Here is a 27082-nt window from a genome sequence, read left to right as displayed (position 1 = left end):
TGTGGTTGTCGTTAAGATTCATAGTCGATTTTGGTTCATTTTGAATTATCCAATTCTCTAATCCTAAAGTGGATCCAAGATTTATTTATCCAGAACATCTACCAGTGTGACTCAGAGAGAAATTCCTGCTACTGAACAGTGAAGTTTTCCAGATTCTTGGATTTCTTCAAGATCATCAAGTCTAAATGAAATATGTGTTCAAACAAACAAGTAAACTAGAATGAATGTCAAATACATTCACATTTTAGTTTCCTAAATTTCAGCTCACTGTTGTTTTTCTACATCCAAAGAATCCAAAGGGAACATTCTTAGAACATTCTAGACACTGGATGGTCACATGACTTTGCTAAATTCAAAGTGTTTCCACACATTTGACTGGAATGATGGACTGATCAGTTTTTGCTGACTATGTGTTGTCCAGTTCAGAAAAGGAATAGCACACAGGAAATCAGGGTTTGATTCCCTGACTTCCCTCACAATCTGATGATTTTTGCTCCAAAAATATTTAAAATGTTTTTTGATTCTCTGTTTTGTTTTTTATTATTCACAGGATAATCTATGATCTTAAGCTTTAAGTTGCTTGCATTGCTTTAAACATTTATTTTGAATGAGTGAATATTTTTCATTTATCTGGGTAAAAGACTAGAACCCCTAAAAGAAATGTCTGAAAAGTTTTTCAAATAAACTTCTATTAAAAAATGTTTGTAAAGAAAAAACATGACGAAAATGTTCTGTGTGGTTGGTGTTGTGTGTGATGGCAGGCGGTAAAGGCCTTACAGAATTGATGAAATTGATAGAATTGATTGATACAGAACTTAATAAAAATATCCAATGCCCCTGGCTTACAAAAGGATTACTAAATGCCTGTAAAAAGAAAAATAATCTTTACAAACGTGGTATCAAGAAAAGAACAAAAGAAACAGAACAATATTAAATAAAGTTAACTAACATAAGAGGAAGTAAAAAACTGTATTTTAAAATACTTCTATGAAAATATAAATTATATCAAAGGAACTTGGGATTGATAAATGTTTTAAATAATAATAAATCCAACAAAACAGCATACCCAAATTACTTTTGGAATGAAATAAAAAACCTACAATATGGAAATTGTAACAAACCGATTTCATACGTTTATCTTAAATGTCGATCCAGATTTAGCAGCAGAAATTCCAAACCATTTGACTGATATGTTCAAAGACCCAATTAAAACAAATCCACGTACAAATGTTTTCACTCCAGCCAATGAACAAGAACTTATAGGTATTGTTCAGATATATAAAAACAATCATCATTGTACGGACATGTCTCTGGTGAAAAAAGTGCTAAATCCCATTTCTAAACCTATTTATATTTATATTTGTCACTTATCAGTGCAAACTGGCTGTGTCTCAAACTAAATTAAAAAGGCCAAAGTTATACCAATTTACAAAAATTATGATAACACCTGTTCACAAATTATAGAAAATCTTATTACTTCCCTAGTTTTCATAAATTCTGGAAAAACTCGTTGATTTTACAATTTCAAAAACATCTACATTTATTTTGTTAGCTGATGATACAAATTTATTTTGGTGACAGTTATCCAATCTTATCAAGACGGTTAATGAGGAACTAAGTGTGCAAACTGGAAAAGATCAATATTCTGAAGGAGCTGTATGGATGTTCAAGTTCCTATGTAGCCTTGCAGGAGAGATTTTTCTCTAGAACATGACAGGAGGGTGAATCCCTTCAAGAGTATTCTCATGCCCTGCTCTCAGTCATGGATAAGATTAAGCAGACCTCCCCTGAGTCTGTGCCTCAATCAGACAAGTTATTACGCGACCAGTTTATTGAACATGTACTGGATTCAGACCTTCATAGGGAGTTAAAAAGGCTTGTGCGTTTAACCCCAAAAATGTCTATGTGGGAGGCACGGACTATAGCAATTCAGTGGGACCGTGAGGGCAGACCAGGGCAGGATCGTCGTGGTGGCCTATATCTAGTCCCTTCTATTTGTGCCATGCAAGGTTCAAGTGTGAAGCCCATCACCCCTCCTTGCTCAGTTGGTGTCATTAGCCCTGAACTGGAGTTGCGTGCTCTAATCTTAAAACAAGAGCAGATTAATAAGATGATTGATGCTATGGCCATATTATAGAGAGCACCGCGGCAAACTCGGCCAAGCTGTGCTGCCATCATTTGTAGGCGATGCCAGCAAGTGGGTCATTATGCAAAAGAATGTGACAATAAACGCGTGCACACTCAGAGCCCTTCTACCCTGTCCCCCCAACAGGCATATAGTGGTCCTAATTCCCAGGTTGTGGGAAACTAGTTCCCTCCAGCATGCTGAGCCACACGTTGGAAGGGTACCTTACTGCCTCCAAGAGTGAGAATGCAGTTGACCCTAACTTGACCTCCCTTGTTGCACAGTGCCCTAAGGTAGCTGTTAGAGTGGGACGGGTAATTGTGGACTGTCTGTTAGACACAGGTTCAATGGCGTCTATTATGGTGGAGAGCTTTTTCTTGGAGCATTTTAAGAATGACCTTTAGCACTGTCATCGATTGCACCTACTTGCGGACAATGGTTTGGACATTCCCTACACAGGCTACGTGGAGTTCATGGTTGAGGGGCTGGGAAAAGTAATTCCTCAGCGTGGGTGGCTAGTGGTCAAGGATCCCCCTCAGACCAGCCTCGTCCTGCGGTGCCGGATGTTTTAGGGATGAACGTAATCAATCAGTGCAATGATGTGCTATTTGGTCAGCATGGGCTTTCTTTGTTTGATCTTCCACCCCTAGTGCATGCTTCACCTCCATGGCAACAGGCGCTACAGTATTGTCATCAATCCCAGTGTTGTCCAGTCAGAACAGACCTGGCCAAGGTTAGAGGCCGCAGGCCTATTCTAATACCGGGAGGTACAGTTAAGTTGGTAGCAGCCACTTGCGCGCCACACTTTGGCAATGTCTCGACTGTTCTGCTGGAACCAGCTAGTTGCCCATTACCGTATGGCCTCTTGGTTTCACCTTGATTGGTTCGTGTGGAGAATGGTACGGTTTTCAGTTGTTAATGAAGCGCTCACTCAGACAAAACTGTGCCCCCGAAGTATCGTGGGTCACCTAGTCCCAACTACAGTTCAAGGGCTCCCTTCAGGGATTTGTGAGATTACACAGGAGTCTGGAGTTACTGCCTCCATCAAGGTCAATGAGAGTAACATTAGTAGTGTTGGCCAACAGTAACAGAACCTTGATCTGTCCGAGCTGTCGCAGACCGAACAGGAACAAGTAAGGACATTTCTGTTGAGGCACGAGTCGGTCTTCCCTGCATCCGAAACTGATCTTGGCTGCACTACCCTGATTTCACATGACATCCGTTTGCTCGATGACAAGCCTGTTAGACAGCGATATAGGAGGTTGCCCCCCTCTGATTATGAGGCCCACAGCTGTTGGATAGTCAGGTTCCCCGGGAAAGTGGTTGCCCCTATGCCTCTCCGATTGTGCTGGTGCAAAAGAAGGATGGTTCCCTCCGAATGTGCGTGATTAACCGGCAGCTTAATCGCTGCTAAGACTAGGAAAGATGCCTTCCCTCTTCCCCGCATTGAGGAGTCTTTGGATGCACTTTGTGGGGACAAACGGTTCTCCACGCTCGACCTGGCTAGTGGCTACTACCAAGTGTTGGTGACTGAGAGATCGCCCAAAGACTGCTTTCTGCACACCATTTGGGCTATTTGAGTTCAACCGGTTGCCCTTTGGTTTGTGCAACGCGCCAGCTACTTTTCAGCGGTTCATAGAGAAGATGTTTGGGGCAGAGCATTGTCAACTACTCCTACTATGTCTGGATGATATCATTGTGTTCTCTTCCAGTGTGGAGGACCACTTAAATCGTCTGGATAGGATGCTGAGTCGACTGCAGAAAGAAGGACTAAAAGTTAAGCTGGAAAAGTGTTGTTTTTTCAGCAGGAAAGAGGTTAATTACCTTGGCCATCTGGTCCCTGTGAAGGAGTATCTACGGATCCATCCAAGGTGTCAGCTGTGGCCAATTGGCAGCCACCCACAGCAATGGCAAGGATGAGTACTGGGTCAATGTTGGAAGGAGTAGCCATTCCGGTTGCTACACATCAAGCTGTTCGACAGGAGCCGCAGGTAACCCAGTCGGCCATCTCTGCTTTTCTCTCACATACTGTAAAAGATCTCAGACTGTCAGGACCAGTTCGAGTACTGGTACGGCAGTGGGACAAGATCACAAGTAAGGATGGTTTAATCTTTCGCAAGGTACAGCGGCCAGATGGAGGGGAGGAGGTCCTAAAACTGCTGTTGCCTATTTGCCTCAAAGAAGTCCTGCAGCAGTTGCATGATGACCACGGCCACCAGGGGATTGAACGCACAACTGAGCTAGTAAGGCAGAGATGTTATTGGCCAGGAATGAGCGATGATATTAAACAGTGGTGCAAAGACTGTACACGACCTCTCAGCCCAAACTCAGTGCACCCATGGGGCATTTGTTGGCTTCCCACCCAAACCAGATTTTAGCAGTGGACTTTACCCTTCTGTAGCCAGCTGCTGACGGTGAGAGAGCATGTCTTGATAATGATGGATGTGTTTTCTAAATTCACACAGGAGATGCCTACCAGAGACCAGGAAGCCGCAACGGTGGCCAGCGCTCTTGTTCGGAAGAGGTTTTTTCGTTTTGGGGTTCCCGCTCGCCTCCACTCCGACCAAGGACGCAGCTTTGAAAATGCCCCTTGTTGGTCAGCTGTGTAACCTGTACGGAGTGCAGAAATCCCGGACTACACCACACCACCCCCAGGGAAATGGGCAGTGTGAGCGGTTTAATCAGACAATGCATGACCTGTTGCGCTCACTGCCAGCAGAGAGGAAAAGACACTGGCCATTATACCTGCCTCAATTGGTGTTCTGTTACAACACAACTATTCATCAGTCAACAGGTGAGTCACCGTACTACTTGATGTTCGGTCAAGAACCTCAACTGCCTGTCGATTTCCTTCTGGGCAGGATAGAAGAGCCAGATGAGGGGCCAGTGACTGACTGGGTGCGAGAACATCAGCGGCTGCTCTAAAGCGCAAAGACCGGCATGACCGACAAACCCTCTGTGATATATTGGCAGAGGGGCAGCTAGTATATCTGAAAAACTGCACCATACGAGGTCGCACCAAGATTCAGGAAGCCTGGAGTCCTACCTTACATAAGGTAATACAGGCCTCTGCACCAGATGGAGTTGTGTATTCAGTTGCATCCGTTCAAGATCTGGGTAAGATTCGTCAAGTGCACCGAACTATGATGAAGGCGGCCAATGTGGATCTGGCCTCAGAGCTGCCTCACATGCAGGAAGTGCCTCAAGTAACCAGAATGCAGTCTAGTGGTGAGGAGGACGACCAGGGTGCATGGGTCATGCTTGACCCCATAGGAGGCCAACCTGAACCATCTTATGTACGAACCCCCCATCAAAGAGACCTTATGGACAATGCTACACCTCAGGAACCGTGCATCCATTCTACACAACCTTTCCAAGCTCCTGTGGTACCCACTGGGGCTGAAGCAGAAGGTCAGAGGAGGTCTAGACGCACCACAGCAGGACGACATAGAAACTTGCATTATCTCCCAGCATCAGTACTAAATCCGGCAGATGGGGCGACAAACTCCCAGGTAGCTGGGCGAAAGGGTTGCGTTACTGACGTTTTGGACTATGGTATTAAGTAGGTAGATTTGTTTTTTGTTTTTATCCGTGGGGCACTGATACAAAAGGGGGACTGGAATGTGACAGACAGGGCTGTGGGTGGTAGTTTGTCCCTAATGGTGCACCATAGGCTAACATTCATGGCCACCACCTGTCTGTTGAGCTGTGATTGGCCAATGAGGCTGATAAATGGCAGCTGTGGGAGTTCCAACTAGACTCTGGTTTGCTGGTTTGGCCATGGTGAGTGATCTTGACATGTGGACCTTTTTTTTTTTTACTCAAGTTTTTGATCATTTGAGTCCTTTTACTAAAGTTCTTGAGAATTTGAGTTTGCAACATTTTATTTATTTATTTATTTATATTAACAAGTGGTGGAATGAGTTCTGACGCTGGGGCATGAGAGGTAACAAAAGGGTTTGTAAACATGATGTGTTTGACCCAGGGAGAACTAACTTATTTGTCTTTTTTTCCAGCAGAGTTACCACTGCTGTTTTGCTTATAGTGTTTTTAAGTCATTGTTTTTAATGTTTTAATCAAACTTGACACACTTGTTTTATCCATTTTTAAACCGTGGCTGCTTTTTCCCTTTATCCTTATGGTAGCTGGTGGGTGCTATACCCCTGTTTCGGCCTACAAGTAGTTGTGTCCTGCTCAGGTGCAACTCCTCTGTTTTGTGTTTTCTTTTAATCACGTTTGGGGTTGTGGTGTGTTTGTGTGTGTATTTGGGCCCTGAGCAGGTTCCTCCTGGCAAGGGTTGGATTGGAGATATCCCTTGGTGTTGTTAGTTGGCTACCCACCAGTGCAGTGGGGTTGAGGAGTCCCTGGAGGCAGCCGGCCTCATTCAGTGTTGAAGCCCAAAATGGACAACTATTTTAAATGCTTCTCTTCAGTTAACAGGAGATGTCCGTGAGCCTGCCAGACAACCTTTGCATCACACCAGGGACGTCTTTGGGGCCTGCATCTGGAAAGAAACAAAAAAAGCAAAGTCAATTAACCAAAAAAGAAGAAAGAAATTAAATTAAAATTGTTTGCATGACCTTCAATAAGTTGTAGACATCCACGTGGTAGCTGGCTCAGTATTTCCGCCTTTTTTGTTATGGCATGCATAACAATGGCCCTTATAGAAAACAACAGACAGGAATAGTCCATTTTAAAACCACCACCTAATTAAAAAAAAATTAATAATTTTATTGATGTTTAATACTGGAATTTTAAGGGGAATAAAGCCTGTTTTTGCTGGTCTGTATAGTGCAGTCAGACTCATACATTTTGTAAATAAGGCACAGCAATATTGTTGCTCTGTTCAATTCCCTCTGTAAACCCTAAAAAATATTGAGAAACCTTATGTTATACATGAATGTGCTTCTTGAAAAAAAAAATTTGATTAATCCTAGTGACAATTCACAAGCAATTATTCCCAGGTTTAACATGACCGATCCTGACATTGTCGTAAAAAATCGACTTTTTTTAATTTATAAAAGTCATGAAAAGAGCTGGAAAACCCGCTAGCATTGAGCTAGCTAGCATGCTAACACAGGAGAACAATGGTGGTAGTTTTTCATGCAACGTCTTACTTTCGAACATCTTTTTTCACTAGCAGCTACTGGTGGAGCTCCTCATCTGACTGTGCTGGCGTCCTCTGGTTACATAAAGTACACTTTTGATAGTTTAAAATAGTATGGATATGAAAAACTGACCGGCACATTCTAAACTATTATGTTGACGCAAGACTCGGCGTTATTCGGTAGCCAATGAGCTTCTGGATGTGGGGATGTCCCACCTCCCCTCTCCTTGACTGACATGTCGCTGTTTTTACGTGTCGACAGGTTTTAGAATCAAAAGCGCAAAAAATAAAAGCGCAACTCAAAAATATGATTTCAAAATAAAACTGCAACTCAAAAACAGGATTCCAGAATGGCGAGAAAAAAAATCGGGAACTGAGAAATATGATTGTGCTTTGGGTTATCGCTTTTGGTTGCAAATTATACGTTTTGGTTCTCAATTTATGCATTTTGATTCTCAGATTTGGGGTTTTGATGCGCGGTTTTACTGTTTTGCTGTGCAATTCTTTAGGCACTGTATTGACACCTTATGTCAGTGACCCCGATGTAGCTTCATCGGAGTGCTGTCCATACTCCATACGCTGCACAGCCCCAGAAAGTCTCAGAAAGGAAGAAGTAGGCAGAGAAGCAAAGTCTCCTTTTCCGCATCAATCCTCAATCATTCGAACACACACAAACAGTCAAACAGCATGGATGTCACTTGTGTTCCCAGCCCTCTCACTCTTGGTTTTCACCCAAGATTCCCCACTTCCCATGAGTCTTAGGGGCTGAAGGCGGGGCTAACCCCCAGGTTGCTACAATACGATGAGACACAAAGAGCCGCACTCATTGGCTGAGAGCCGCATGTCCGCCACCCTTGATATAGTACGAGGGGATTTAAAACTGGAGGGTTAAACAGATGACTAAAAAGGCCCCGCCCACAGTTTCGTGAAGCACCCAGAAAAGAAAGCTCCTCACAGGCTGCATGAAATAAATCCAAACAGAGGGCAGGAGGAACCGACCCAAAGGTTTAACGGTCCCAAGGAGGCAGAGCCTGCACCCACACCAGAGACTCAGCATGAGCCAATCAGTGAACTCCCACGCTATCCCGGTGGCACAGGAAAGGCAAACCAGCTGGTTCCAGGTGGTGCTGAACAGAAGAAGAGCTCATATGAGCTTTGTCCTGAAAACAGCTGACCTAAATAATGACAGAATTTAACAGAACCTGTTCACGCCAGGAGGAACCTTCAGCTCCACCAATTAGACCTGAGGCACACGGCTTCTGCCTTCACTGTTTTCATGGACACATAACATAATGAAATCAATTTTCTTTTTTTCCATAATCTAGATCAGGGGTGTCAAACTCATTTTCACTGAGGGCCACATCAGCATAGCGGCTGTCCTCAAAGGGCCAGATATAACTTATACATGTAACTAAATGTAATGAAAGATAAATGTAACTACTCCTTAATGTTAAATTACTCATTATTTATTTATTATAACTTTTTAAAGTGACAATTACAGTTGCATAGAAAACACATGTTTGCTTGTTATTCTATTATAAATCCTTTTATATTTGATTCATATTTGTTTCAAACAGTTTTGACTTTCTTTAATTAATTTTTTTTCTAATAACCTGGACAGCTTTTACAGTTCATGTCAGCTTTTTGCCTGAATTCGTTTTTCTCAACCAATTTAGGATAAAGAGAGTAACATAAAATAAACATTTGGTGACTCTTATGTCAGCTTCAAATGTGCAGTTAGTATTTTAAATTACACTGAAGCATCTTCAGCAGTCAGTGTTCATTGCATGAAAAACACTTTTTCTAGCTTGTTATTTATTCCCAATGATAGAGAATTCACGTGGGACAAAACCCCCACAAGATTCAGTATATCAATCAACTCAACATCTAAACTAAGCAAAAACAAAGACAGTTTGTCTTTATATCCGTGCTCATGTTGTTTTTATCGTGATTTCAGTCAGGTGATGACTTTTTGCAAACTCATGTGATTGATTAATGATAAATCGATCTTTTGTTAGTATGTTCGCCTTTTATCCCACAGTCCAGCAGACCCTGAACACCCCTCACTTCGTCATGCACATTTGTGGCTCATCTCTCGCGAGACCACTGCGTCCCTGCGCAGATAAATACAACTTAATTGAGCGCAGATCTCGCGATGCGTGTTGTGACGGAGGGGGCGGGGTGCGGTGGAGGGGCTGTTTGGCTTTTTTTATATAAAATTATTTATTTAAATAAAAATGGCCGCTGTGGAGAGCGCGGAGGAGAGGCTGTAAGTGTTTCATATTCTTCTTCCGTCACTGCGCAACCGCGCGCGGCTCCACTAGACCCGACTCTCAAGCGTTTTATCCCAGTCAAAGTGCGTTGTTTTTTACCCCTGGCCCTCTCCGCGGAGCGGGGTTAGCGCGAATACGTCACCAACTTGCTGCTAAGTCCGTACTTTAGCTGAGCTGAGCTAAGCGGGCTAGCCTAGCCCGCTCCCTGACGCTGCCCCCACGGTTCACTTCAGTACAACTCCACAGGAAGCCCCGAGGTCGTCAGCGGAGAGTCCGAGCCTAGCGCCCCCGTCCGCTCCACCCGCCGCGTGAAGCGTGCAGCCAGCCAGCTAACGGCCGCTAGGTTCTAAGCTCGCACGCGCACGCACGCGCAGTGTTTGGAAGGAAAGAAGGAGGGGTGGCGACTGACTTAACACCCCCCCCCCCCCCCACACACACACACACACACACGCGAGTGCCCGCGCGTTCATCCTGTCTGGACTGAGCAGTGCCTGTCATTGCAGATTAACCTTACTTTAGCCTGTCTTTGAACACGCCGTCCCCTAACTTTGTTATGGCTTTAACCCCTACTTTAACGAGATAATAACCAGAGCCGAAAAAAGGTCCAACCTGACCTAAACCAGACTTGAGGCTCTAGATTTGAACCTAACTTTATCCTAACTGTACACAACATTGACCAAACTTTTTGACCTACAGCACTGAGGTCTGCACGACACCCAAGAGAAGAAACTCTGCCATGCTCTTTAGTGCCTATAAGCAACACGAAGGGTGCATGTGCAGCAAATCCGGTTCATCGCTTCCTGTTTGTGTTCTTTTTTTTCACACCAGCAAACAGCCACACATTCAGAAACATACACACAAAAGACATGCTTGCATGCACTTACTCACTAACAGACACACACCTGTGCAGCCACACAGGAGCCTGGGATGGGAATGTGGCCCCATCCTGTGTTCTGGTCTGGTACTTGTTCCCTGAATCCAGATCGGTCTTTGAATCCGGTCTTCGTGTCTGTCATCAGACTGTGGTCTGAGATTCTACTCTGTGTTCTGGTCATTGACTGTATATGAGAACTGGACTGAGCGGCCCCTCCCACCCTGACATTACAAACAGGAAGTATCTCCTGGTTCCAAGAAGCCAAAATCTCATAGACTTCTATAGAGAAACCAACAGCTGTCACTCACTCATTCTATTGGTCAGAGGAACCATTCTGGATCTGATACTTTTTTTTTTAACATGTCGATAATCCACATTTTTTTCATGATACTTTTCTGTAGTTCAAGTGACTCAAATAATAAACTGACCAATCAGATGCCTCAGTAAAAGTTGAACGATTGAAACAGTTTGACTGATTCACCTGAGCCCACTTTCAGGTAGAAGGGATGCCGACTCTTCACAAGCTCACTTCTGATTGATGCGAGCGGTTGCTATAGAAACGTGACTCAAACCAATACCTGCTCATTGGAGGGGTCTGGTTCCGACCTGACAGTGTCTGTATGGCAAAGAAGGGGAACTGAATGGACTTCATTGCATTTGACCCAGAATTGAGTCATTTCTATGGATGACCTCACACTCTCTCAGTCCAGTTCCGTTATACAGGCAATTGTTCCAGCCATTGTTTTTTTCTTTTTCCCAATAACTATCATCGTCTGGGCTCTAGTCTGGGATTAGATGACTCTGGGATTATTAGGATTCTGGCCTTTGCGCCAGTCGATGTTTTCCAGTGGAATTGACCCAGATTTCTAAGCATGGTTTCAGTTTGTCTTCTGGTTTTGCTTCCAAAAGGATTCGATCTTTTTGGTCTATTGGTAGTTTACTTTCTGTTTTACGGTTGGACTGAAAATCAGATTATTTCCTAGTCTTCTCAGAGACTTTAGTTCTAAAGATGAGAGTGGATGTTGGTGCAGAACTGTTGAGGTTCTGCTAATCTTGCAGCACGTGCTTTCACGCTGGCGTCTGTTTCGAAAAACCATTCGGTCAGCCGTGTGTAGATTTTTGTGTGTTCTCCTAATCATTGTTCCCGTTTGTCCATGTTGGAGAAAAATCCAGCAGCCAATCAGGAAAGAGATGATAGAGAGATCAGCGAGTAAAACAGCAGGTTTGAGGTTGAGGAGCTGCTGACAGAGGAAGAAGACGAGACAAGCTTCAGTTAGAGACTCAGACATTCATGAAGAACACTGATAGGAAGCTGCAGCAGCAACAGCAGCAGCAGTAGCCGCATCATCAACACCAGTAACAGCAGTAACAGGAACAGCAGTAACAGTAGCAGCAGTAACAGCAGCAGTAACAGCAGTAGCAGCATCATCAACATCAGTATCAGCAGCAGCAGCAGCCACAGCAGCGGCAGTAACAGCAGCAGCAGTAACAACAGCAGCAAAAGCAGCAGCAGTAACAGCAGTACTAGCAATAACAGCAGCAGCAGTAACAGCAGCAGCCGTAACAGCAGCAGCAGCAGCAGTAACAGTGCAGCAACAGTAACAGCAGCAGCAGTAACAGTAACAGCAGTAGCAGCAGCGGCAGTAAAAGCAGCAGCAGCAGTAACAACAGCAGCAGCAGTAGCAACAGTAATAACAGCAGCAGTAACAGTAACATAAGCAGCAGTAACAGCAGTAGCAGCAGCGGCAGTAAAACCAGCAGCGGCAGTAACAGCAGCAGCAGCGGCAGTAACAGCAACAGCAGCAGCAGCGGCAGTAACAGCAGCAGCAGCAGCAGTAACAGCAGTAGCAGCAGCGGCAGTAACACCAGCAGCGGCAGTAACAGCAGCAGCAGCCACAGCAGCGGCAGTAACAGCAGCAGCAGCAGTAACAGCAGCAGCCGTAACAACAGTAGCAGTAACAGCAGCAGCAGCAGGAACAGCAGCAACGGCAGTAACAGCAGCAGCGGCAGTAACAGCAGCAGCAGCAGCAGTAACAGCAGTAGCAGCAGCGGCAGTAACACCAGCAGCGGCAGTAACAGCAGCAGCAGCCACAGCAGCGGCAGTAACAGCAGCAGCAGCAGGAACAGCAGCAACGGCAGTAACAGCAGCAGCGGCAGTAACAGCAGCAGCAACAGTAACAACAGCAGCAGTAACAGCAGCAGCAGTAACAGTAAGAGCAGTAGCAGCAGCGGCAGTAACAGCAGCAGCAGCCACAGCAGCGGCAGCAGTAACAGCAGCAGCCGTAACAACAGTAGCAGTAACAGCAGCAGCAGCAGGAACAGCAGCAACAGCAGTAACAGCAACAGTAACAACAGCAGCAGTAACAGCAGTAGCAGCAGCGGCAGTAACACCAGCAGCGGTAGTAACAGCAGCAGCAGCCACAGCAGCGGCAGTAACAGCAGCAGCCGTAACAACAGTAGCAGTAACAGCAGCAGCAGCAGGAACAGCAGCAACGGCAGTAACAGCAGCAGCAGTAACAGTAACAGCAGCACCAGTAACAGCAGTAGCAGCAGCGGCAGTAACACCAGCAGCGGCAGTAACAGCAGCAGCAGCCACAGCAGCGGCAGTAACAGCAGCAGCCGTAACAACAGTAGCAGTAACAGCAGCAGCAGCAGGAACAGCAGCAGCAGTAACAACAGCAGCAGCATCAACATCAGTAGTAGTAGCAGCAGCAGCAGCAGAAGCAGATACAACAGCGGCAGTTACTGCGACAGTGGCAGCACCAGCAGCAGCAGTAACAGCAGTACTAGCAGTAACAGCAGCAGCAGCACTAGCAGTAACAGTGCAGCAACAGTAGCAGCAGCAGTAACAGCAACAGCAGCGGCAGTAACAGCAGCAGCGGCAGTAACAGCAGCAGCAGCCACAGCAGCGGCAGTAACAGCAGCAGCAGCAGTAACAGCAGCAGCCGTAACAACAGTAGCAGTAACAGCAGCAGCAACAGTAACAACAGCAGCAGTAACAGTAACAGCAGCAGCAGTAACAGCAGTAGCAGCAGCGGCAGTAACACCAGCAGCGGTAGTAACAGCAGCAGCAGCCACAGCAGCGGCAGCAGCAGCAGCAGTAACAGCAGCAGCCGTAACAACAGTAGCAGTAACAGCAGCAGCAACAGTAACAACAGCAGCAGTAACAGTAACAGCAGCAGCAGTAACAGCAGTTGCAGCAGCGGCAGTAACACCAGCAGCGGTAGTAACAGCAGCAGCAGCCACAGCAGCGGCAATAACAGCAGCAGCCGTAACAACAGTAGCAGTAACAGCAGCAGCAGCAGGAACAGCAGCAACGGCAGTAACAGCAGCAGCAACAGTAACAACAGCAGCAGTAACAGTAACAGCAGCACCAGTAACAGCAGTAGCAGCAGCGGCAGTAACACCAGCAGCGGCAGTAACACCAGCAGCGGCAGTAACAGCAGCAGCAGCCACAGCAGCGGCAGTAACAGCAGCAGCCGTAACAACAGTAGCAGTAACAGCAGCAGCAGCAGGAACAGCAGCAGCAGTAACAACAGCAGCAGCATCAACATCAGTAGTAGTAGCAGCAGCAGAAGCAGATACAACAGCGGCAGTTACTGCGACAGTGGCAGCACCAGCAGCAGCAGTAACAGCAGTACTAGCAGTAACAGCAGCAGCAGCACTAGCAGTAACAGTGCAGCAACAGTAGCAGCAGCAGTAACAGCAACAGCAGCGGCAATAACAGCAGCAGCAGCAGTAACAGCAACAGCAGCGGCAATAACAGCAGCAGCAGCAGTAACAGCAACAGCAGCGGCAGTAACAGCAGCAGCGGCAGTAAAAGCAGCAGCAGCAGTAACAACAGCAGCAGCAGTAACAGCAGTAACAGCAGCAGCGGCAGTAACAGCAGCAGCAGCGGCAGTAACAGCAGCAGCGGCAGTAAAAGCAGCAGCAGCAGTAACAACAGCAGCAGTAACAGCAGTAGCAGCAGCAGCGGCAGTAACAGCAGCAGCGGCAGTAAAAGCAGCAGCAGCAGTAACAACAGCAGCAGCAGTAACAGCAGCAGCAGTAGCAACAGTAACAACAGCAGCAGTAACAGTAACAGCAGCAGCGGCAGTAAAAGCAGCAGCAGCAGTAACAACAGCAGAGGCAGTAACAGCAGCAGCGGCAGTAACAGCAGCACCAGCAACAGTAGTAGAAGCAGCATAATCAACATCAGTAGCAGCTGCAGCACTATAGGCAGCAGCAGCAGCGGCTTACAGCCTCAGTTCTACAGCAGGAATAGCTGCAGGAGGCGAAGACAGTCAGACAGTTGGGGGTAACTAGTGGAAGAGTTTTAGATGGTAGCTGGTCGCGATGGCGACACAAAGTCTAAAGTAGAGAAAAATGTTTTGCTCTCCACTTGTTTAGATCAGAATTCAGGACAAAATAGACACGTAATGCCCGACGGTGTGCATATTCCAAAATGAATGCCTGAACCATCCTCCGCTTTGGTTGCTTCCACAAAGTCCATTCATTTCTGACCATGCACACCTCGCCGTCCCTCTTATAACATGCTCACTTACGAAAGACAGAAATATTCAATCAATTTGTAGAACTTTGATCTTGTTGTTTTTTTATGGTCTAATTCATTTTCGATATAAATGCTGAACATCATGATAAATTAAAGCATCAGTTCAGAGAGAAAGTTCACCTCTTACCGCTTGACCTGGACGAAGCAAAAGTTTATTTTAAAGAAACAAAGTCTTAATAGTTCAATTTCTTGGGGGTTTCACCTCCACCTTCTCTCATTCTTTTCTTCTGCATCAACATGATCAAGTTAAGGAACCTATGAAGTCACTCGTCTTTTCTGCTGATGTGACAAACTGTGGAATAACATCACAACCTCTGTTTTTGTTTTATTCTGTCAAACACGTTAATGATTGAAATACAATCCATATGATACCAATTTATAGATACTAATAGTATTATTACTGTTATTGTGTTCTGAGTTTCTGTTGCTCCGGGTCCATTATCACTGTGGATTATGACTTTTTAATCCACACCCTGAAGCCAATCAGAATTGTGTTTTCACCTGGACCATGGTACAATTTGGTTTACATTAAGTAACAAAACAGTCAAAATACAGACATTAAAAAAAAAAGTTGTGACAGACATGAAAAACTGATAGTTTCTCTATGTGTTCTGATTTGTTCTGGAATTTTGGTCATTGTTGCGACCATTGACTGCATATGAGAACTGGACTGAGTGACTCCTCCCCCTCGGCGTTCCAAACAGGAAGTACCTGGTGGCTCAAAGAAGCCAAAATCCTATAGACTTCTATAGAGAAATAATAAGCTGTCAGTCATTCTATTGGTCAGAATCACCATTCTAGATCTGATACCTTTTTAACATGTTCTCTATAATTTGTTTGAAAGTTATAAACTGGCCAATCAGATGCCTCAATAAAAGCAGGTGTTCTCACTGAAAAAGTTTGATTGACAGGTTCTCCTGAGCCCGCTTTCAAGTGGTAGGGATGTCGACCTCCAATAACCTCAGTCCTGATTGGAATGTTTTTGCCATAAAAATGTTGGCTCAGACCGACTCGGTCCAATCACCAGTTATTATGTTGTCTGGCTCCAACATGGTATCGTAAAAAAATGTGACTGAATTCCTTCCTTTCATTGGAACCGGGAGTAAGTCGTTTTCTATGGGTGATGTCACTGACTCACTCCAGTTCTCATAAATGGTCAATAGTTCTGGTCCTTGTTCTTCTGAAATGCTGGTTAGAGTCTAGACCCCTTTTGGCTTCCAGGATTCCAGGTTGGTGACGGTATACATAGGGGGTCAGCCCATGTTTACACACCCATTCGTGCATGCTCTGTTGTCCATATTAAGCCATTATGTGTGATTGTTTTTGATGAGCATGGGATATTTGAGTGCGAGTTGGTCTAGATGTTCTAACTTGGACCACATGAATCTGCTGAGAGGACGAAGAAGTTCCTGATGTTTTTGAGGGCCGTGTTTGTTGAAATCAGCTTTCTCTCTGGAGGACGCCTTGTTGAAACTATCAAAAGTCTGGGACAGGACAAATGGCATCAGGCTTCCACCTCAGTGGGACTAAAGTTAACAGACGTAATGTTTGTGTTCCACAGGGAGCCAGAGCCAGGGAGTGAGGAAAGACCAGTTGAACCCCAGGCTCCCAACAGGGACAAGTCCCATAGCAAGAAGGCTCATCGAGAGCGTCTTTACGTTGAGCAGGGTGTGGCCATAACTGGCTCAGCTTCAAAGCCGCCACCACAGAGCCAGGTAAGAAAACCCCTGCTAGGCCCAGCACAGTCCAAAGGGTTTTTTAACAGGCTTGGGTCTACAGAGTACGTTCCCTCCCTGCAGGAGACTGAACCAGAGGCCGGTCCCTCAGAACCAAGACCAGGGTCTGAATTGGAGGAATCTCCCAGACAGCGGCGCTCCGTCATTCGAGACCGTGGGCCCCTGTACGATGACCCCACACTTCCACAGGGCTGGACCCGCAAACTGAAACAGAGGAAATCCGGACGCTCTGCAGGAAAATTTGACGTTTACCTGATCAAGTAAGCTCCACCCTCCACATGCTATTCAAGGCAGTAAAATAACGGAACCAGCGGGGCTGATGGGGTTTTGATGTTTTCTGCCTTGCAGCTCAGAAGGAAAGGCGTTTCGCTCCAAGGTGGAGCTATTGGCATACTTCCAGAAGATTGGGGACACCACCACCGACCCCAATGACTTTGATTTCACCGTCACTGGTCGTGGAAGCCCTTCCCGGCGTGAAAAACGTTCTCCCAAGAAACCAAAGGTGGTAAAACCATCCGGGCGAGGCCGCGGGCGCCCCAAAGGTACTCAGACTACAAGAAGTAACCTGGACCTGCGGAACAGCATTCAGCAGTTCTGTCTTTGTTTTTGTGTAGGCAGCGGTAAGGTGCGACAGGCTACTGAGGGTGTGGCCATGAAACGTGTGGTTGAGAGGACCCCAGGCAAACTCCTGGTAAAAATGCCCATTGGCAAGGCAGAGAGCTCCACTGGAACCATGGTAACCTTCTCTGCACCTGCTCTCTTGATTTTTGTATGTTGGGGGGTTTGAGGCTCATCCTGTAGAGAACTGCAGTTGTCCATTTGCACATACCTCTGTGGCCCTAAAGCTGCGTTCACACCAAACACCAAGTCAATGTACAGACTCGATGAGGCGTCCAGCGCTGCTCTTTGAGTGTTGGCCTGGCCGCAGCGCTTTTGGGGCATTGCGACGTGATTTGGGCATTGTGGCTCAGCGAGAATTCAATGATCTTTACTTTGGCAAAGAAGACATGCAGCATCAACCAGTCAGGGACCAATCAGGCATCTTACATGTTGATGATGCGATCCAAAACCAACAAGGAGGAGAATCTGATCGTTCTCCTCCTGAAATTCAAAATATCGATATATTTTTTCTATCAAAACAATAGTAAAAGTTCCTGTAGCTTTATTCTCATTTTTATTTTTCCTAATGCGGGACAGCAAGTCTTCACACTGGGCCACAAAGACACAGACAGTAGCGCTGAGAGGGGCCGTCATTCAGCTGCAGCTCCTCCAGTAGACGGTGAAGCCCATCATATGGGAGAGTCTCTGAATGATGCCATGAACGCAGACATGGAGACGTGATTACTGATGTTTTAGTAGAGCTCTTCAGAATCAATAAACCTGGTCTCTCTACGTCACTGTGTCTTCTATGTGATGTAAATGAGATATGCACTCAGTGCTTCCATGTAACAATGAGGCTAAAAACAGTAGCTCCTCTGCGGGAGCGTCAAGTTTTTGAACACGTTTGTCGACGGCGGCTGACGTGCAGCGAAAATTACGCGCAAATCGAATTCAGTGTGAACGCAGCAATAGTCCATAGAGAGTCACCTGACCTGTTCGTGACCTGGACTCGGCACAGATGTAGTCACATGTTTGTGTGCCTCAGGTGGAGGAGGGCATGGACGTCCTCATCACAGGTCCAAACGGTTGTGGGAAGAGCTCCCTGTTCAGAATCCTTAGTGGACTGTGGCCTGTGATTGTTTTTGATGAGCATGTGATGTTTGAGTGTTAGTGGGTCTAGATGAGTCTGCTGATGTGACGAAGAAGTTCCTGATGTTTTTGAGGGCCGTGTTTGTTGAAATCAGCTTTCTCTCTGGAGGACGCCATGATGGAGCGATCAAAAGTCTGGGACGGAACAAACGGCATCAGGCTTCCACCTCAGTTGGACTAAAGTTAACAGACTTGTTTACACATAAATGTATTTACACATAAAAATGTACAAATGAAAAAAGAAAATGTATAACAAAAAAAGACCTGATGGAGTGTGACAGAAACCAGTTTTGGCTAATGCACAAAGTCACAACAAAAAAACCACCATTTGTTTCTAAAGCTTATCTCTGACCGTGTCAGAGGAACTGAGCATCAGACTTCTAGTAATGGTAGAAGCATGCCTCTTTCCCTTTGGTGCTCCATCATTTCAGTGGCAAGAAAACACCCCCTTACAGGATAAAAGCCTCATTCTAGACTGCATACACGGCCTGGGACAGTCGTCCACTTGCACACTCAGCACATTACACAGATCCTCCCTGTAGTCTCTTGGTCACTAACATGGCTCATCATGGAAATACTGTTAAACTGATGCAGACTGAACTCAGCCATCAGAATCTTGGATGGGATCGGATTGGTTTTGCTTGGAGTGTTTCTTGCCGTCTTTGTGCATAGTAGAGCTTGGGTGTGACTTGCTAAATACATTTATCCTGATCTAGGTCACTCCACATCCAGTTCCATACCAGGTCAAAGGAAGTCAGACAATGTGACTGAATTCTGTCTGTTGTGTGGCGTTCCTTAAAGACAAACATTAATGCTCCTTGCTGATTTGATCTGCAGGTGGCATCTCCTGTCCTGTCTTCCAAGTCCCGCCCCGGCAGAAAGAGGAAGTCTGAACAGGAGCTCCAACCTCCTCCTCAACCCCCTTCTAAGAAACGGGGGAGAAAACCTGTGGCGTCCTCCACAGCGGCGGCAGCTGCCACAGCCTCCACCTCCTCTGCAACATCGTCCAGTAGTTCAGCAGCTGGAAGCTACGCTGTCACCGCCATCTTGGCTGCTGAGGCCAAACAGAGAGCTGGAAAGGAGTCAACCGTCAAGCCAACTGTCCAGGAAACCGCTCTGCCCATTAAAAAACGCAAAACAAGGGAGACGGTGGAGGATGTGGAGACTGTTCACATGCCCGTGGTGACGCCTGCTGAGAGCCAAGTGAAAGCTTTGGCAGAGGAAGGAGGAACAGCAGAGGGGGCTTCCTGTTTGGATCTTCAGGAAACCCCCCCTGAACAGAGCCAGGCACAGTCACTGAAGAGCTCTGCTGGTTCTGGGGGCCCGCAGACACAAAAGGGGCGTAAGCATAAGGAGAAAACAGGAGATGAAGGCAGCAGACAACCAGAAGCCGGTGAGGATGAAGGAGGAGGTGGCAGAAGTAGCACCGGCCATTCAAAAAGCCACAAAAGGAAGGAGAGACCACCTCGCAAACACCACCAACATCACCATCATTGCCACCAACAGGCGTCTGCGGCAGGGTTAGACCAGCGCTCGCGTCCTGCCCTCTCTCCAGTCACCCAACACTCGGACTCTTCCCGTAAGTCAAAGCCACAGGTAATATCCCACAGCGGGCCTGAGCTCAACCCTGATGTGTCCCGGCAAGTGGCACTCGGGCCACTTCCTGGACAGAAATTCGTTGCTGGGTCTGAGCCCAAGCCTCATCCTCGTGTTCCCCAGCCCTGCCTTCAGTCGCAGGATCCCAGTCAGACACAAGCCCATACTCAACAGCTGGTACCCCAGTCCTCCTCTGCCTGGCATGTCATGGCCCAGCCCCCAGCCCAAAGATTTCAGTCCTCCCCCCAAATCCACAGTCCTCCCCAGTCTAACAGTCAGAAACTCCAGTCAAAACCTGCCCACTCCCCATCTCAGCACAGAACACAGCTTCAGGCTCAGCAGGACCCATCTCAATCCACACCCAAGCTACAGGTTCATCCACAGCAAACCAGACACCCGCAGTCCCAAACCCAACCACCTACAGCACCTCAGCTTCTAAAACAAGCTTCACCCCAAGCCATTTCCCAGATGAGACAACAGTCCCCACCTCATTCGTCGCTTCAGCCTCAACTCCACAGTCACAGCAGAATTTCACTCCAATCCCAGTCTAAGCTTCCGACCAGGACCCCAACACAACCCCAGTCCCAACCCCAACCAAGAGCCCCATCACAGCCTCTGACCAGGACCCCAACACAATTTAGGGGCCAACTTCAAGGCCAGCACAAGTTTCAACCCCAGCCTAGAACCTTAGCCCAATCACAGTCTCTACCCCAACCCAGAATCTCCACCCAGCTTCATTCTCACCCAGAGACTCAGACCACAACACGACTTGAGGGCCAACCTCACACAAGGATCCCCTCCCAGATACAGTCTCTTCCACAATCCAGAATCCAGACCGAGTCCCATTCCGACCCCCAGGACAGGACCTCTTCCCAACCTCAGCTTGTACCCCAGTCTCAGCATGAAGTGCCCCAACCACAGATAAAGCCCCCTCTGCAACACCAAATCCAGCCACAGTGCAGACCCCAACCTAGACACCCTACGTCCCATTCCAGACCGTCTGTGCTCCATTCTCAAGTGCAGCCCCAGTTTCAGAGGAGTCATATACAACATCCTGAGCCCCCCACTCAGCTAACTACTCCGCATGCACTCCACCCTTCTCCCCCTACTTTCACTCCGACCAACCCTGTCCCTGTCCCGCAGAACCAGACTGAGCCCCAGGACCTGAGTACCACACGGCCCAGCCGGGACAGCCAGCTTGTGAGAAAAGAGGTCGGAGTGGAGGGTATGAGGGCCGAGGGGAGGGGGGAGCCCATCACAACACCTGAGAACAGAGAGTCAAACAGCACGTCAGTGCCTCCAACCCCCCCAGGAGCCAGCGGGGCGGCGGGTGTCGATGGTAGGGTGAGGCTGCCAGAGGACATTGTCCCTGCTGTCCCCCATCCCAGCCGTGAGGAGACTGTGGAGTCGAGAACTGCCGTCAGCGAGAGGGTTAGCTGATTGGTCGGACAGAACCAGGCGGGGGACTGTGGCCGGGCTGCTAGGGGTGGGGGCGCCTCACAGGCCTGAAGGAGCAGCGCAGCTTCTGTTTGGACTGCGGGTTTGAGGAGACGCTGGTCTGTAGCGACGGCCAGAGTCAAAACCAAACTGTGTGTGTGCGTGTGTGTATGTGTGTGTATATAATCAAAAGGCAGCTGTTGTGTCCCGCTGGTCTCTGTGGGATGGGTTTGAAACCGTGATGCTTAACACATTACTCTGACCAGATGTTGCTTCCAGAATATAACCTGTTTAGTTTTTGTTTGTCAGCATTCTTATGTCTGTTTTCTAGAGCTTTAAACTCGTGTTACTGTCAGAGTGTGATGATGGTCCTGAAGGCCTCAGAGCAGATGTGAGGCGCTGTCCTACGGTGGCCCTGAAGTACAAATCACTCACCACAAAAACGTGTGAAAGATCACAACAGCAATGTAAAAACCAACACAAGTAATAACAAAAGACAACATTACATTTTCAAACCAAAACATTTCAGAAATCCAAATAAATTAAAAAAATACAAGATCCTAACTATAAAGGAAATGTTACAAAGGACAAAACTAATTTCCAGAAATCCAAATGAAATGTTTAAGACCAAAACAAAAGAAGAAACTGGAGATGGTGGGTATTATGGGATGTGGTTGTTCACCTTTTCAACAGGAAGTTATGTGGCAAACTTCTTGAAGCTTCTGGCCGCTGCAAACTTTCTGTGATTGGTCAACCAGCTCTTCCCCACACTTCAGGCTAAACGTCCTCCTGCTTCGCCGCTACTTCTAAACTCAAACATCGTCATGTTAGGGATTTCCCATCATACCAACCGTCTCCGCTTTCTTATTTTGTTTCATTTTTACAACATTTCATTTGGATTTCTTGAAATTACTTTTTGTTTTCTGGCATTTTGTTTCGATTTCTGAAATGTGAAGTTTTTTTTTTTTTCTTTTTTAATTGTTGTAATCTTTCAAAGGTTTTTGCGTTGAGAGATTTGTTGCTGTCATTTGCCCTTCAGGGCCACCGTACCCTCTGCACCTTAAACGCTTTCTTCTCACTTATTTGCTTTATCTTTATTCCATTTTAAACTTTATTCAAGCAGGAAGAGGGCCGGCCCACCTCCCTGTTCGGCGTCTACAAAGCCCCCCTCCTGTTTGGCAAGTAGTGGCCCTCTGTGCCCCATGCAGAAAGGGAGGGGCGGGAGGGGGGGTGTAGTAGGAACATGCCAGCTGTTAGCGAGCTGCTCATCAGAAGTCTGTTTGTTTTCATGATATTTCGTCTCCAAAGGAAGCACTTTAAAAACCCAACCAAACCCATTTGGTAGTGTGTATGTGTGTGTGTGGGGGGGGGGGAGCATTTATACCGTCATCTTTAACGTCAGGATCAGTTTGCCCCCCCCCCTCCTTACAATCAACCACCTGCTTGTTGCTCACCTGTGGGTCTTCATGTGGACCGATGAAACCAGGAGCTGGTCTGTGGTCCACCTCAGCTTTGTCTGGACTGAGATGTGCAAACGGCAGTGTCTGAGCTTCAGCCTGAGAGTCACAGGATCTCCTCTGAGTCATGCCCCACCACACAGAGGTGACCGCAAACTACTGCTGTCTGTTTGCCACGTTCCGCTGCAGGTCACATGATCACAGGCTGCTCTGAGTTTCCATCTTTCAGCATCAACCTTAAGAGTTTGGTGAGCTTACCTGCACCTGAACAGTGCAAGAAATCCATGTGCTGCTGGGATCACTGAGTTTTTGCTAAGGGTTCTGCAGGAAGTCCTGGTTCCCTTATAGTCCTAGGACCACAGCTGAGGTTCAAAGCCACATTCACACCACCCTTAGCGACGCACATTCAAGCGGACACTTCCAAATAAAAAGTCCATGTAAATGCACATTTTGGGCTTTCCTATTCAAAACTCTCGTGTTCAAGTGTAGCTACGCAAGTTTCTATGACCATTTTTGGGCTTTGTGTACAAAAATGTTAAACCAGGTCAAACTCCACTCCCAATCGGGGACTGATTTGGTAGTGATGGATGGAGGGTGTTCCTTGTAACTCACTGAAGTGCCAACCCTTTGTAAATTGATCATGAAGGAGAAATTAAAAACTGCGGTTGGTGCTGAGCCGGAGTTCTATGACACCAGGTCTTTCATATATCAGAGTAGAGCTGTGTAGAAAAGGCCTGGAGCCAGATTTGCACTGTACCAACATTTCGCACCAAGACTCTTCCAACTTTAGCTTATGGAGATGCCCTTAACCCTTGTGCTATCTTAGAAGACCCCACCCTTACTTTGACATGTTCTCTCTACCATGACAAAGGTGGATAAAGGTGGAAAGATTTCATGTAATCCATGGACACCAGTGAAGATCACAAATCATTGAAGAAAAAAGGTTCAGAGCATTGTCTAGTGGGTCTAGATGACCCAACTCCCAATGTTAAAGTGCCTTGGATAGCACAAGGGTTACTCAGGTAGCAACACTCCAGTGTGACACATGCGTGTTTACCTAGTTTTAGTCCATGTCTGCCAAGCTGCCAAGTCAGACCCTGTCCAGACTCTGTTATCCAGACATCTACTGATGACTGGAGAGACTGATCCACTGTTCACTGGTGACTATTGGTAACGTCATCGAGTGGTAGTAACGTCCGAACTAGAAAGCAACATTTTCCATAACTCTCTGTTAGGAGGACTAGATGTAGGGATAGGGGAAGATTTCGAATCTGGCCTTACTGTAGAGTAAGGAGTCCAGCTGGACGGGGCTCGAGTCTGGTTGTACCAACGAGTCAGCGGTCCCTCTTCACTGAGCCAGCTACACAAACAGGAAGTGGGTGTTGTTTGTGCCTTAACGGTTTGGGAAAAGCTACTCAATCCCCACTCACATGCACACCTACGGGCCGTTTAGAGACACCAACGAACCTTTGAAGCACGCAAACTCCACACAGCAAGGTCCTGGCTGGGATTTGAACCAGGACCTTCTCGCTATGAGCTGAGACCCTTGGCAAAAAGTAGTCTATTTGAGTGTACTACAAGTATCCTTAGTCTGTTCTAAAAATCAGGCAGTATACTTGAAGTTTACTTTTTATATGCCATCTATGTATTGTAAACTTAAAATGTTCCAATTTAGTCTGAAAAGGTATTCAGTTTGTGTACTTCCTACACCACACGTACATGATCTATAGTATACTTGTTATATTTATACTCAAGTATACTTGATAGAATAAACTTCAAATGTAGTACTTTGTGCTGAAGGGAGCACTGACCACTTCTCTACCGTGCAGCCCGAACATCTTTTTATTTTGTGAAAGAAGACTGTAAAGAGGCAACACGGACGAACGAGCAACACGGATGTCTGAACGCGATGGGAATGACCCACTGAAAGAGTCCCACCATAGTCGTTCTGAGTTTGATGTGGTTGTCAGACGGTGGACCCAGTGAACCTGCAGCAGCACAAGCGCACACGGACCGTTGTCAGAAAACCCCTACCTTTGGATAAATCATTTCTTTCTGCAGATATGTTGTTGGGATTCTGTGACTCTCGGCCCTGAACCTTCAGAGATCCTCCTCTTTGGTCTGTTCTTCAGACTTGCAGTCGAGTGTCCCCATAGGGGTCCTAAACTGAATCGTACCGGCCTCGACCGCAGTAACCAGCCAACATATTGCATGTTCCTGAGTTTAGTGCCTATATTGTTGTGCGTCTTGCCAGAAGCCACCATGTCAGCTGAGCCATGTTGTGTTTCTAGACTTAGTGATGTGCGGTGACTTCATAGTTGCTAATATCCAGGATGAATATTCCGCTTTTCTCTGGTTCAGTGAAACTCCAGAACTCACTGTTGCTGTAGACAAAACTAGTTTTTATCTGTTTTCTTATTTTTCTTTCTCACTAAAAGCGTTTGGTGTCCCCTCACGTGTGTTGTGTGGCTGATTGACTCCACTTGCCTTCTGCCCTTCAACCGTGGACGGAGCAGAAGAACCCGTGGATCTCATGTGGATCTCATGTGTTCCAAAAGAATAAAGAGCCTCAATAAGAAAATACTGAGAACTTCACTGCTGTTCAGAATTTAAACCAACGCAGGTGTAGAATGGAAAAGGACCAGGAGCGGTGACCCACTCGGCTGGTACTGGTGAAAACACTAAGCTTCAGGATGATCAGCGGCTGGAAATGGAGCTTTGAGGCTGTCAGGTCAGCTGCAGGAAGTTGTCTTGGAAGCCAGAAGGCCAGTGAGAGCATGAACTCCTGCCACAGGTGAGCACCAATGGTCGTCAGGAGATTCATTCATGAAGGTCTGCGCACTGAAAGCAGGTAAAGAAATGCACACAGAAATCCTTCCCACAAACATCCACGCTTAAGGCCCGTACACACCGGGACGAATATTCGCCAGGCGTTATTCCCCAGCGTTTTTCGCCACGTTTTTTGTGTTCACACCCAGGCGATTTTCGCTGACGATGAGTGGAGTGAACATGCAATTTCATTCCCTGACATTAGATGGCGCTTAATGTAAAACAGAAATACTCCTGTACACAAGGTGGCGCTGCGCAACTTTACGCTTCTTAAAGTCGCTTTTCACTCAGAAGAAGAGAGCAAGTATTTACACGCTTGTCAGAATCAAACAAAGAAAACATGAATATTTCAAGCACCAGTAGCTCCAACTGGTGCTTGGTTCGGGGATGTTTTAGAATGTCCGTCATTATTGCTTCGCGGCTGTGTAGACGCTACTTGGCGTCTATCTTCTTCGCTGGTATGTGTGCTCAGCAAGGCAGTTTTGTGTTTGAGCGCCCCCAAGTTGTGTTTTACTGTAACTTCAGAAGCTCCAGACACGTGAGCAAAAGCGCCGTTCTCATTGGTCGAGTAGATTTCGACGCGACGCGTCAAAAAAAAAAAACGAACCCGAGGCGTTTTTTTTTTTTGACGCTTTAACGCCTGGCGTTTTTTCGCGTCGGTGTGCACACTCTCATTGGGGCCCTTTGTTTAGTCACGAGGCGTTAAACGTCGGCGAAAATCGCCGGCGAAATTCGTCCCGGTGTGAACAGGCCTTTAGATAGAAAATCAGCTTTTCTTTCTTTCTGTACGTTGAGCAGTGAGACGCAGCAAAGCTGTGAATGAAAACACACCAATAACGTTTGGACATCGTATGTCTGTGCTTAACAGCATGAAACTGCGTCATTAGCCTAGAAAAGTTCTGAGGCCCCGCCCCCCGGAGCATAAAGAGGGGGGCCGTTGCCCATCCTTCACACACCCTCATTGTTAGCAGCCGCAGAACTGAAGGACACCGAACAAAGACAATTCCGATGTGTTTGTCCAGAAATTCTGATCCAATAAAGCTAGGAAACAAATCCAATTAAACTAGACGTTTTTCTTCAGCAGCAGTTTGTGGAATCTCACGCTGAAGTGTTTCCCTAAACAGTGGTGGACTCTCTGTCTTTGCCTCCTGGAGAGAGACGTCCCTGCTGTAGATGGGAGGTTGGAGCTGCTGCTGTTTGTCAGTTTCCCTCATGAATGAGTCGTCTCCCTTTCCTTGCCTGTCGGCAGCTCCTGAACCTCACACTCAAACCTGCTGATCTCATCACTCACGTCTCCACACCTGATTGGCTGACCAAAGCTGCTAACAAGTCTTTTCATTCCTCCTT

The 27082-nt window shown here is 46.7% G+C and overlaps 1 protein-coding gene and 1 long non-coding RNA gene across 2 annotated transcripts; one reads left to right on the top strand and one right to left on the bottom strand.

Moving 5' to 3' along the window:
• Window positions 1-322: 322 nt before the first annotated feature.
• LOC105353676 lies at window positions 323-9918 on the bottom strand. Its single transcript, XR_908398.3, has 3 exons — window positions 9670-9918; window positions 6706-6785; window positions 323-6629 (listed from the first exon to the last, which is right to left on the bottom strand). It is a non-coding gene; the product is annotated as an uncharacterized LOC105353676 (long non-coding RNA).
• LOC101167186 (pollen-specific leucine-rich repeat extensin-like protein 1) lies at window positions 9408-21987 on the top strand. Its single transcript, XM_011473015.3, has 6 exons — window positions 9408-9501; window positions 16493-16646; window positions 16731-16927; window positions 17016-17209; window positions 17282-17403; window positions 19254-21987. Exons 1-6 carry the CDS (start codon window positions 9470-9472, stop codon window positions 21450-21452), a joined length of 2898 nt encoding a protein of 965 aa, XP_011471317.1. The 5' UTR covers window positions 9408-9469; the 3' UTR covers window positions 21453-21987.
• Window positions 21988-27082: the final 5095 nt, after the last annotated feature.

This window comes from Oryzias latipes, chromosome 7 (assembly GCF_002234675.1).
Source record: "Oryzias latipes chromosome 7, ASM223467v1".
NCBI classification, from domain to species: Eukaryota; Metazoa; Chordata; class Actinopteri; order Beloniformes; family Adrianichthyidae; genus Oryzias; species Oryzias latipes.
Note: the sequence above shows the minus strand (reverse complement) of the source record. Positions and strands in the feature narration are given on the sequence as shown.